Raw genomic sequence first — 12,771 nt, forward strand, 5'->3', positions numbered from 1 at the left:
TAATGTCATAGATTAGATCTCATATAAGAACTACCACATACTATTACAAAAAAAAAATCACTTTATTTAATTTTTTTGAAGTTGAACTTGTGTTAAGCTATTGATTTTGCAAATAATATTTGATTATTTGAATGTGTTTTTTAAAAAATGGGGTCATTTTTATAAGAATAAATAATTTGTGATAAAATTTTGAAAAGGATAATATAGTTAGGGGCCGTTTGGTTATTGGTTACAGTTATGCAAATATTAGTTATGCAGGATTTAGTTATGTGGTATCAGTTATGCAAGTATTAGTTATGTAGGTATTAGTTATGTAGAGATTACAACAATACATAAATTATTAATTACTGAATATATTATTTACAATTAATAAGCAAGCAAATAATATAATTTCCCCAAAAAAAAATAAAGAAAGAAATCTTCTCTATACTTAAGTGGAATTTCTAAAAAAAATTTCTCTCTAAAAACATAACTCTTTATGTGTTTTGAGATTATTACTCAAAAATCTTTCTCTTAAAAGAGATGGTACTCAAACTGCTCAAAACTCTTTTGGAGATCTTTGTTTCCTCTCATCTTAAATGTAAAAACATTTACTCTTGGAAATACTTAGTTTCAATATATCATTTTAAAGAAAATGAACTCAGTTCTACTCTTCCTCAACTCATATGCTCAAGTCTTAAAACAAATTTTAAAAAAGTTTGCAAAAGACTTCTTAAAATAGGGTTCATGCCAAATTATGGACGTGAATGACTCAATTCAAGGACTCAATGATACCTCTCATCTCAAGACTGTTCAACACATAGGGTTCATGTGAAATTATGGGCATAAACTGCTCTACTCAAGGACCTTCATGGGTAACATGTAGTAGCCCTATGAGTAGGAATATAATCCCTAAATGATTAGGAACTCAATACTCAAGACTTAGAACTTGAAGATACTCCTCCTCTCAAAGATACTCAACTTATGAAGTTCATGCGGAATTTATAGGCATGAACGATTCGACTCGAGGGTCTAAATAACAATATGGAATTCATGTATATGATTCTTCGCATTCTCATACTTACTTCCTCAAAACTTAGCTCAAATCAATAATTGATCTCAAAGGATTCACAATTGAACTCAAAGATTTTCTTGAACTCTACTCTTAGCTCTTTTTTGAATTTGATTTTGAATTATGAATTCAAGAGTTATGATTAATGATAGTATAGACTCATGAATACATATTCATCATTCTCATACTCACTTACTCGAGTCTTGAAACAAGTTATTAGAAATTATAGAAGACTCCTCAAAAGACTCAAAGGGACTTTCTCAAAAGACTCGAAAGAACTCTCAAGACTTAACTCTTAGCTCTACCTTGAATTTGAATTATGAATTCCAGATTATTATTTGTGGTAGGAAATATATCGTAATGATTAAATGAGTTTTAGATAGTTAATCATGAGAAACGGTCAAGAAAACACTGTCTGGGAGCAAGTCCACGATGCGGAAATATATTTTAATATTTGGTTGCGAAATAATATATTTAAGATTGTAATATCGACCCTGTTAACGGGCCCTTTCATATCTAGTATATATATAGATGCTATCACTTGTACCATAAATTATTAAATAAGTTAGAGAAACATTATAAAATAACTTACTCTAAAATAATTAATCACAAAAACTAATTCTGGCCTATTTATATCCGTGGTTATAAGCGACCAAATTAGATCAAGCATTGTATTTATTGGACGACGTAAGATTACTCTACCCAGATGGTAGTACTAGAAATTAAACAAAAGAGATGGGTGAAAATCGCTCAGCCCCAACTCTTATGGAGAACAAAAACACTGTCATCTCCGAAAAATTGTCTGCAGAATCTATTTCTAAGGTCAATGGATTCCTCAAAAGCATGGGGCTCTTCAACCTTAACTTTCCTCCTCAGTATGACACTAAGGATTCTTTCTCTGAACTCAGCCGCAGCTTCCTCAAGGTCCAACATGTCCACCGTGGCAAGATTTCCTGTATTGTCTCTGTCAAACCTCCTATCATGGTAAACAATTGTTTTTTGAATACTGGGTCTTTATTATATCTCTTATTTGGTTGAAAAGATTCAGTCTTTCTTGAATTTTGTTTGATTCCCATTTTCTTGGAAACTTAAAAAAATCCCTAATTTTGTCTGAAAATGAAAAATCATTCTTTAGAATTGAAAATGGAATTGACCCAAAATGGAGCAGATTGATTATTGAGGATTCATACCTTCCACTGATCCCAACTAGTTTTGGATTTAGGCGTAGTTGATTGATTGATGATAAAGTTTCCTGCTCTAAGAAAATTTCTTGGTTCCTTAATTTCTGAATATTACGTACTATCAAATCATAAATTTGTTGAAATATCCTCAAAGTGTGGAAACTTAGGAATTGAGGTTGTAGTTGATTGATTGAGTAATGATAGAACTATTTTTTTTTTGTTTTGTGGTGGGTGGGCAGCAGCATCTCTTAACTGCTGACACTACTATGCCAGCGTCTGATTTTCAGAAGTTTAGGTATCGAATAGAATTGAGAAAGATGATGCAGTTAATGAGATCCCACTTCTCAGAAATTTGTATTAGAATATCAGGTCTGTCCAGAGAGAAGTCAATGGTTACATGGACAAGTTGGTTTCTGTTCAATAGCTTGAACAAAATAATTCATTCTGCACATCTAAGCATCTGGGCTCGTTCTGTTTCATTTCTTGGTGGATGGTTGGAAGTGTAAAGGGAGTGGTTAGGGGACAAATATCATTTTGAGGGATATATAAGTGAGGCTGAAGGAGGTGGTTGAAGTTGAGATTCTCAGGACTTGGATTTTTAGATGTCAGATGGCATATGCATTTAGGTGTTGATATTGCTATAGATTTGAGGTATCCCCAATTGTGAAACTTCTATTTGATCTATTCCATCAAACGGACTTTTACACATTTACCTTGGAATTGAAACAACTGATTTTATTCCACTCAATGGATTGAGACAGAAAGCTATGAGTTTCCTGTACTTTATTGCATTGCCAGCCAACACAACAAAGGAAAAGGTTGGGGGAGGGGGGGGGAGGGGGTACATATACTTGATATCTCTATCTGACCTCCTTCACCATCCATGTGTGTGCTTTGTACCTCGTGCAATGGTGCAAACTTTTTGCGGATACTATCAACTTCCAAGTTGCATTTTATTCAATTGCATCAAATGTATACTATTTTCTCTTCGTTCTTTTAGCTGTTTCTGGTGAAATAAGTATTGGAACACATTGGTTTACTTATTTCCTTGCAGAATGTATATGGTTCACTGCACGGAGGAGCAGTTGGAGATGTAGCAGTAAGGGTAGCAACTGCCTGTGCTCGAACTATCGTGGGAAAGGATAAAGAGCTCTTTCTTGGAGAATTAAGCATATCTTATCTCTCTAGTGCTCCTCAAAATGTGAGTCTTTATGGCATTTGTTTTGTCCTCTCAGCATTCTGTGTTAATGCACTGCTTACAGCTTAAGCATCAAGGAAGAGCATGTCAAGATTTGTGTGGTCTTTTTTCCTGTCACCTGCGACAGTGCTGAGTGTGTGTGTGAATCTTCTTACAGTTTTGTAAATACTGCACAGATGTTTGTTGTTTAACAGCAGACATGACGAACCCATATGGAATTTTAAGATGAGAAAGTCACAGAACTGACCTAGACTTACAAAGTAGGAACACAGCCGTCATGTTGAATTGCCTTGTTTTAACCATGCTACTTCCTCCATTTCATATTACTTGGCCCTTGTTGACCTGACACACCCCTTAAGAAAGCTTTAATTAGATTTGTATTTTACTAAACTAACCTTATTAATAATGTTTCGGAACTCTAAATTTGACTACTACTACTTTATTTAGTTACTTAATGGAGTATTAAGGATAGAAAGGGAGAAATATAACAAAGCTCTCTTGATTTCATAAAATGGACAAGTAAATTGAAACAACTATTTTTAGTATGGGGGCCCATGTAATATGAAGCGGATGGAGTATTTGTTTACTGAAGTATAAATATATATTTGTCAGCATGATAAGTTAGCTATTTGTCTGCAATATTTATGTGTTGAGGTACAATACCCATCCTGCCTTTTCACTAATTTATTTCTCTTTTTGGATTGGGGGTACTCACAGGCCGCAGTAATAGTTAATGCATCCATTGTTCGAAGTGGAAGAAGCCTGACTGTAGTTGCCCTGGATTTTAGACTAAAGGATTCTGAGAAACTGTGTTACATTTCTCGTGCAACATTCTATCATGTGCCTGTAGCAAGTTTATGAACCAGACCTGGTTCAACACATTAAGCCAAAGACATCCTGCTGGTAGGTATATCAGTTCTTCAATATGTATCCAGAAAACTTCTGTTGCCTTTCAATCTGTGTTGCCTCATATTTGAGTTCGTCTGATTATAGTAATCGCGTTCCAGGAATCTGATACACGTCCAATTTCTTGTCGTTGACAAGCTTTGGAACTATAAAACATTAATTAATTAAATTCAAGATGCTAATTAAAGTACTTGGTTCACGATGTATTGACGTGTATCAGTTCCAAAACTTATGTTCCCTTTACCATTGCTTACATGGTACTAATTGTATTATGGTGTTCAACTACCCTTTCAACACCTTAAAATTGTGCAATATTCTGTGATTGTCAAAAGTAATGTCATGTCTGTTTAACATTTTGCACTCACACGTACTTTTGAATAAAAATAACTACAGCAAAATCTCTTTTGTTGACAAACAGGTTGAAAGACCAGGTAAGTCACAATGTCGGAGGGCTTACAAAGTTTCAGAACTTCATTAAAATCGGGAAAAGTTCAGTTGTGTCGCTGGAATGTGTTTCCCTATCAGAGGAGCTTAGAAACGTTTGTGTAAATAAACTGTCTTCATCTAATGCAATAACTCCTGTTTAGATATGTGAATGGAAAGCAAACCACTAATCCATGACAATTTCAGTAAACATCATGTACTTGTACCTCTATTTTGTGCTAGGGCTGTGCAAATTTCGAGTCACACCAATAAACCAAACTGATAATAGGTTTATTGAGTTAATGGTTTTTTGGATTTTTAACTGTTAGGTTTCCTATGATTATTGGATTATTGATTTTAGTTCGGTTTGACCACTGGGTTAATTGAACAAAAGTAAAGTTAACTTTTTTATTGTTACGTACAATTTATCCTTTGCACAAATTTGAAATATATATTATGAAAATGTTTATTAGAATTGAGTTGTTAAAATTTTATGAGATGAGCATGACTTTCTTCTATCAATATTTATAACCCAACATTGATGCTGATGTTTAAGAAAGGCAAGATATTATTTCTGAACACCATCATCATATGCTTACGAGAGGTGAGTGTTATTAGTAGTACTACTGCACAAAGATAGAGTACTAACTTTTTTTAAAAAACATTTTCTATTTTTTTTAGTAAAAAAGGATTAAAAAAAAACCCAACAAACTTATGTAAGAAATGATCAACGCCAATCTTTTCGATTAATCAGGTAATAAAATTTTTATTGGCTTGATTAATGATTTACATGCTACAAATGTGATAATGACCAAATGTGAGCTGAGGTGTCATAACTAATTAGTGGGGAACATTTGCAAAATATAAATGAAAAATAGAAATACAGTAATAACTATGTACTGTTCCACACGAGTAAATCGAGCGGACAGATAGGTTAGGTGCGGTAAGCGCGGAGTTGGGGGACCACAAATTCATCAGTTAGGTATGTTTAGGAAGTAGGAAGGCAAGAAGAAGAAGAAGAAGATAGAATGGGAGAAGAGAATTCAAAGAGGAAGAGTTCATACACCAAAGACACAATCATCTCGGAAGAATTATCTAAGGAGGATGTTGCTCTTGTTGATATCCTCTTCATGCACGTGCTACAGGACGGTTACAACATTCCACCTCAATATCATGATGTTAAGGACTTCTTCTCTCAACTCATTCGCAGCTGCCTCAAGCTCCACAGTATCCACCCTGGAAAAATCTCATGCATTCTATCTGTCAAACCTGCAATCTTGGTAATATATGATTTTTCGGTTAACTTCCCCTTTTTTAAATTCTACGCTTACCAGTTTTGTCGAGTAAAGAATTTCCCTAATTATTGAAGGGTTGAGTTTCTCCATCTTTTGATGACATGTATATATGTAGCATCACAGGTTCGATTTGTGAACAACCATCTTTGCAGAAATGGTTATAAGAGTCCCTTACATGCTTTTGATTGAGCTGATTTTTGGAGTCCCATTCTCCTTTTACACCCATACTTGCCAGGATTAGTTCGTGTGTAATTAAGCCCTTTGAATTTGCAGACATCTATATATTCTTTTGGAATAGTAAATTTCAATCTTCTTTTGCAGAAAAACACAACAGCTTTGTTTGATTTGTGCTTTTGTTTTTTTCTTTTAGTTGCCTTCCAAATTTCATGTCTTTAAGTCTTGTATTTGCCATCTGATGAGTGTGCAACCTCTTTATTGTAGAATGCTTATCGTACCTTGCATGGAGGAGCAATTGGAGCTGTCGCCGAGAGGGTGTCAATTGCCTGTGCCAGAACTGTTGTAGGAAAGGATAAGGAACTCTTTCTTGGAGAATTGAGAATGTCATATCTTTCTGCTGCTCCATGCAATGTGAGTATTAAAGCTATCATTTAAGATCGTCTTACCTCCTCAATGTCACTAGATTTTATTGTATAGTAACAAATTGGTAGGAGAAATTGCATATCATAAAAGGAGATCTCATTCTTTTCTCTTTCCCTATATTTATTTACCTTTATATTTGTGTCCTCTCTAGGCAGAGGTGGTCATAGACGGGTCTATCATTCGGAGTGGAAGGAACATAACTGTAGTTGCAGTTGATTTTCGGCTCAAGGACTCAAGGAAATTGGTCTACACCTCTAATGCAACATTCTATCACATGCCTGTCGCAAGTTTATGAACTTAACCTCAAACACATTAAGTAGATACATTTGCTAAACACGTTCAGCAGCTCATCTAACATCATTAGATGAATTTGAGACTTAAGACTCTTATCTGTAATCCCCAAAGCAATATTTACATCTAGCACTATCTGAGATTCCCTTATTTGTCATCTGTATCATCTTTGTTTTCAAATGTTGCTTGATGAAATACACAATTGAATCATGGTTTATTGAAATAGAATGAAGTGAAAGTCATGTACTGCTAGTATGGTTTGTGTTGACACCCAATTTTGGACCTCCACAATATATATTAATCATCGAGTTTCTTAAATTCCAAACGATTTGAAATAATTGACTTTGTAAAGTTCAAAATATTTTTCAAGTTACTTTTAATTAATTTTATCATTTTTGTGTAATATGTATATTTTATATAATTTTGTATATAATTAGAGTATATTTTATAAATATTCTGAAAATCATCTCAAAAAGATTTTGATTTTCTTTAGTAAGTATTTTATTAAATTAGTTTAGTATAAATTATAGTTATAATTTTTGAGTTATTTAAATTAGTTTATAATTAAGTTGATTATTTTTATTTCGTTAAGATTAAGAAGCTCCTTAATTAATTCATATTACTTTGTCTTGATTAAATGTTGACCAAATCCACCGATTAATCTCAATTTGGTTACAGTTTTTGAAATTAATTTGAGCTATTGTTTGTTTACGTTTCCTTAGCCAAATCCTCAATTTATTCAACTCATTAAAATATCCAAATTGTGAGCTAAATTCCACTTTGGGTAAATCACATAAATATGCTATATTAAAAAAATATTTACCATCTATGACAATATAACTTTTTTAACTTAATATAACTTTTTTTTGGAATTGAAAATGTTGTACAGTTTTTCTCTTCACTTCCTCCTCTTCTTTTTTTTATTCTTCTTCTTTGTCTCTTTCTCCGTCATTTTTCTTCTTCTTCTTTTTGTTCTTTTTCTTCTTCTTTAAAATTTTCATTTAATTAACTATCCTCAAATTAATATTTGCTCATATTTTACTATCTTTACTCAAGAACATGACGAGAAGAGGAAGAGAAAAACTAAAAATTTGTATAGAAATATGTTTTCAAGCAGAAATTTCAAATCTCTAAAATTACAGTGGTAAGAGTTCACCATTGATAGTCATTATAAAGCTTCAAATTTTAGATTCATTATTTGAATTTTACGAATTTGTGATTAGTTTGGATAGGTTGTTACTATAAATAATTGAAAATGACGTTTGTAGTTTATATCTCAATTTTGAGAGGGTTTGGTTAAGTTTATAATTGGTAACACACTTATACTACATTTATAATACATGCACATTACATTTTTAATACATATTGCAAATATCACTCATGTTCTTAGTGATACAAACCAAAATAACTTATAAGACACATATAGTACATGTTTTATTCAAAAATAATACAAGTTTAATTCAGTTTATCTTGTCTTTCGTTAGTTACGTTTTTCATTTATTCTTAATTTTCTCTTCTAATTCAACTTTAATACACTTTTAATGCAAATTTAAATCATTTTGTAGTTTATTATTTGTTACTATTAGATTACTTGTTTAATTCATTATTGATATAAGTTTAATTCACTTTATAGATCATTGTTTGGTCTTTCATTGGTTACATTTTTTATTCATGCTTACTTCTCTCTTCTAATTCAACTTTAATATTTGTGTAATACAAGTTAATTCATTTTTCAGTTTATTGGTTAATTTGTTACGATTGAATTACTTGTTTAATTCACTATTGATACAAGTTTTATTCAGTTTACAGATCACAAAATGCTCTTTCGTATGCTACATTGCATTCATGTTTAATTCGCTTCTAATTCAACTTTAATATGTGTGTAATACATTTTTAATTCAAGTTTAATTCATTTCGCAGTTTATTATGTTTCTTCATTTGTTACAATTAATTACTTGTCTAATTCATTATTGATACAAATTTTATTCAGTCTACGAATCATTGACTGCTCTTTTGGTTGCTACATTTTGCATTCATATTTATTTCTCTTCTAATTCAATTTTAATTCAAATTTAATTCAAGTTTAATTCATTTTGTAGTTTATTGGTGATGCGTAGAAAAAAAACTTGACTAATCTGGTCATGCTGATTTACTTCAATTTATAAGATATGTATAATATATGTTTATTCATTAACAATATATTTATAATACATTTTGCAGACTTCACTCTCTTTTTAGTGATCCCAATCAAATTATAATTTATAATACATGCATAATACATTTTTAATGCATATTGCAGACATCATTCCAAATTAGTACAATCTTTAAAAACAACATACATAATAACTTTTAGGGGCTAATTTTTTATAAGAGCTACATATTCGTTAACGTTTATTTTGACCCATATCACTTCTTGTACCACATTAAATATTGAAGGATCAACAACTTAAATACCATTATAGTGGTTGACAACATAATTTCCAGGGACAAATAGAGAAAGAATGAGCTCAAGATTTTCTTCTCCCTTTAGAGACATAACGAATTGAATTTGTGGTTCAAGATTGTGGATCTTTCAATTGTAGCTTTAAAATATTGATACCTTGCACAGAGAGAATAAAAAAGGAGAAAGAGGAGAGAGAGAAAAAGGAGAAAGAGGCGAGAGAGAAACATAAATCAAATAAATACATAATATTGTTATATATTGATATAAATGGTAATAATTAAAAAGTATACTTAAAATAAGTAATTATTTTTTAAAAGGAATCCACCCAAGTAATTAATCCTTCCACTTTCCTGCACAGCCCACTCCCATTCCTTTCACCCTTCAGCAGCCCGTTAAAATACAACATATATCAACCCATTCTTAACCAACCAAAATTCAAGCCCACTAATTTAATACCAAACAAACACATTCAACAATACAATACATCATACCATACGTACCTACACAGTACCCCACCGCCCAACTTCGTCTTCCTCACTGAAAATCAGCGATTCCAACAGCACCCCGACCCCACTGCCCATGCTCTTTTTCTTTCCAAACGATCAGCAAGCAACGTTCAAATCCCAGAAAATCCGGCTAGAAATCCGCAGCGCCCATACTCATCCCGTCCCCTCTTCCTCTTTTGTCAAAAGCCCCATCTTTTCTACTATTTTCTGGAGAAAGAGGATTTGAAATTCAAATTTTTAAATCTGTTTCCCCTCTAATCGAATTCACTTTCTCCTATAAAAATCCGTATTTGCTTTCGGTTTTGGAGGGGTTTTTACGGTTTTTTGGGAGTTGGAGTTTAATCGTGAAGTAATAGTCATTTTACACTCGAAAAATTTTAAACCATTCTCTAATCCTTGGTTCCGAGAAAATCTCTGTTTATAATCGGTTTTGAACTTCTTGGCTTGCTATTAGTATTTGGATCTAGTGGTAGAAGAATCACTGTCCAAAGCTCGTCGTTCCCAGTTCTCTGCCTCTCAAAAGGTAATATTTCATTTTCGTCTCTTAGCGTATTGAGTATATGTTTCTCGATCATTTGAGGTATCCAAGAGTTAAGATTATTTTTAGAATATTTCGACCTATTATTGGCTGTAAATCAGTTTTATAGTTCGCTTGTTGTTCGAATATTTTTGTATGGTTTTGTTCTGCTCGGAATCATAGTGATTTTGTATGGTGTCGAATCGGTGATCTCATCATGTTGGCTACGAGTTGTATTTCAGTTATGAGGACATGTCATCCAGTTCGCTTGCTTTCTTAATAGGACATATGGAGGTTGTTGATTATTTCAGTTGGTATGAATCACGTGAGTCGAGTAGTTTACCGCCTTGTTTCTTCTTTATGATGTCTGCTTCTTTGCATTCTAGGCTAGGTATTGTAATCAACAAGGGCGGACCTACAGTGGTTATATGAACCCACTTGGGTGAAAAACAACACGGTATATATATGTATATTTAATCAGTTTTTAAAATTTTATATGTATATATTAAATTTTGAATCCCCTAACAAAAGTCTGAAGCTTAACCGAGTGGTTGAGGGGGTTCAATTTTCCCAGCCAACCCGGGATCGAATCCCCATTGCCACATTTTAGTTTTAATTCGTTTTTTTTATATATAAAATGTTCACACACAATTTTGGCATCTATGTAGGTGTAACTCTTGTCCTTTTAGTTCTTAGAAACTATAAAAAGTAGAACAACTTTTTACTTTTACAATTAAAAGTTCAATAGTCAACAACTTTTGTCCTTTTTGTTTTTAATTTTTTTTAAAAAAAAAAAACTCAACCAAAAATGCACTAATCCCTATTATTCTCAATTCTAAAAACCCTTTTGTCTTCTTCTTTGTTGAATGTTTTTCGCTTATCATTCTAAAATCAACAAAAAATTACAAATAATATTAGGTATAATTCTATGTATTCGATTCTGAAATTAAGGTTATAATTATTTTGTTTAATATTTTATTTTTATTTGTTAAATGTTGAATGAAGAGAAACCATTCATAATATTCTTTTATTTTCTTATTTTATATTGAAGCCTAGTTTTCCGTCCATCTTGTTATTTACCGTCTCATTCATAAGTCAATGTAATTTTTTTTCAAATGTATTAACATTGTTTAGTATAGTCAGATATGTATGCTGTTAGCCTCATAAAAATTACAAATAATACTAGGTATATTTTTATATCTTGAACCCACTTCGTGAAAATCCTGGGTCCGCCACTGGTAATCAACATGTTAGTTGTTCCTATTTCTAAAGCTTGTTCCTGACAGTGATAGTTGCATTCTGGAGTTCATTTACTTCGAGCTTGTACCAACTATGCCTAAGTTAAAATAAGTTGATGAGCTGCTTATTTCAAGTTGTTGTCCTCTATTAAGGCCCCCATGTCCCATAAATTTCTGTTTGTATGTCCTTAGTGCCCTTTTTTTTTATCATGCTAAATCGATTTCTCAATAACTCTTTCTAAGTTAGTTTGGATCTAATATTCTCCTATTTTTCTCTTGTGTGGGATTTCTTATTTTATTGTCTTCTTTTGTTCAAATCCCTATCCCATATTTGCTTAATAAATTTGTTAACTGAATCTTTGTTTGTAGTTTGAGTTGGTGTAAAATTCAAGTCTCTCATATCTTAGTTGGCTAGAGTTTTGTCCCTAGGATGATTAAACTTGAATCTTTGGTGTTGATTTCCTCGCGGTTCGATTGTCGTGATTGGTGGCCTCTGTTTCCAAATAAACAAAAATTAGCTTACTCCGTATCTTTGATTTATGATACCTCCGCGATAAGTGATTTTATTTATTAGTGGATGCATAGCTGATTGTTCGTTAGCCTGCTCCCTCTCTCTTTATACATAATTATGTTAATCACCAACTATTTGTTTACCATATTGTGAGTTGCTTTTATTACATCCACATTCGTTCGCTTATAAACTTTTACTCGTGTGTGTGCGCGCGCATATGCCTTGAAATTTCCTTATACTTAAATTGTGATAGTCTAGTGTTAAACATATTACTTCCTATCATGCTTTGATTTCCTTCCTGCCACTACTAATTCACGAGTTGAAAAAAAAAATAAGTGCTTCTCCCTATTGATACGGTAGTAATCATTCGTCCTATAGTGTCTTTGGTTGCATTCTGACCCTTTTTATTGACCCCTGTTTGCTTGGATCAAATATCAAACTAGTACACTAGTTCTTATTGTCAAAATCTGTATTAATGCCTTGTCATTTAGTGCAAAAAATGGGTTAACAAACTGATTAATCTAAGCCTCTGTTGCTTCCCTTTCTTGGTTTATGTTTTAGTCCTAACAAGGTTAAATATAAGTCTTTGTTATTCTTTGTCATTTTGATCA

The 12,771-nt window shown here is 32.4% G+C and overlaps 2 protein-coding genes across 2 annotated transcripts; both read left to right on the plus strand.

Moving 5' to 3' along the window:
• The first annotated feature begins 1,726 nt into the window (after positions 1 to 1,726).
• LOC125815448 (uncharacterized) lies at positions 1,727 to 4,902 on the plus strand. The gene is made up of 4 exons (XM_049494919.1): positions 1,727 to 2,035; positions 3,287 to 3,433; positions 4,148 to 4,333; positions 4,755 to 4,902. Exons 1-3 carry the CDS (start codon positions 1,787 to 1,789, stop codon positions 4,289 to 4,291), a joined length of 540 nt encoding a protein of 179 aa, XP_049350876.1. The 5' UTR covers positions 1,727 to 1,786; the 3' UTR covers positions 4,292 to 4,333; positions 4,755 to 4,902.
• Positions 4,903 to 5,787: 885 nt separating this feature from the next.
• On the plus strand, positions 5,788 to 7,037 carry LOC125815447 (uncharacterized). Its single transcript, XM_049494918.1, has 3 exons — positions 5,788 to 6,039; positions 6,496 to 6,642; positions 6,806 to 7,037. The coding sequence occupies exons 1-3, from the start codon at positions 5,788 to 5,790 to the stop codon at positions 6,947 to 6,949; spliced, it is 543 nt and encodes a 180-aa protein (XP_049350875.1). The 3' UTR covers positions 6,950 to 7,037.
• The last annotated feature ends 5,734 nt before the right edge of the window (positions 7,038 to 12,771 follow it).

Source organism: Solanum verrucosum, unplaced genomic scaffold, assembly GCF_900185275.1.
Source record: "Solanum verrucosum unplaced genomic scaffold, falcon-dt-bn FXZP01000261.1, whole genome shotgun sequence".
NCBI classification, from domain to species: domain Eukaryota; kingdom Viridiplantae; phylum Streptophyta; class Magnoliopsida; order Solanales; family Solanaceae; genus Solanum; species Solanum verrucosum.

What these genes read in the sequence shown, in the direction of transcription:
- LOC125815447 (XM_049494918.1), top strand. Translation starts at nt 5,788, where the DNA reads ATGGGAGAAGAGAATTCAAAGAGGAAGAGTTCATACACCAAAGACACA. An exon ending in CTGTCAAACCTGCAATCTTG is followed by an intron (nt 6,040 to 6,495) that starts GTAATATATGAT and finishes TCTTTATTGTAG; the next exon opens with AATGCTTATCGTACCTTGCA. An exon ending in TTTCTGCTGCTCCATGCAAT is followed by an intron (nt 6,643 to 6,805) that starts GTGAGTATTAAA and finishes TGTCCTCTCTAG; the next exon opens with GCAGAGGTGGTCATAGACGG.
- LOC125815448 (XM_049494919.1), top strand. Translation starts at nt 1,787, where the DNA reads ATGGGTGAAAATCGCTCAGCCCCAACTCTTATGGAGAACAAAAACACT. An exon ending in CTGTCAAACCTCCTATCATG is followed by an intron (nt 2,036 to 3,286) that starts GTAAACAATTGT and finishes ATTTCCTTGCAG; the next exon opens with AATGTATATGGTTCACTGCA. An exon ending in TCTCTAGTGCTCCTCAAAAT is followed by an intron (nt 3,434 to 4,147) that starts GTGAGTCTTTAT and finishes GGGTACTCACAG; the next exon opens with GCCGCAGTAATAGTTAATGC.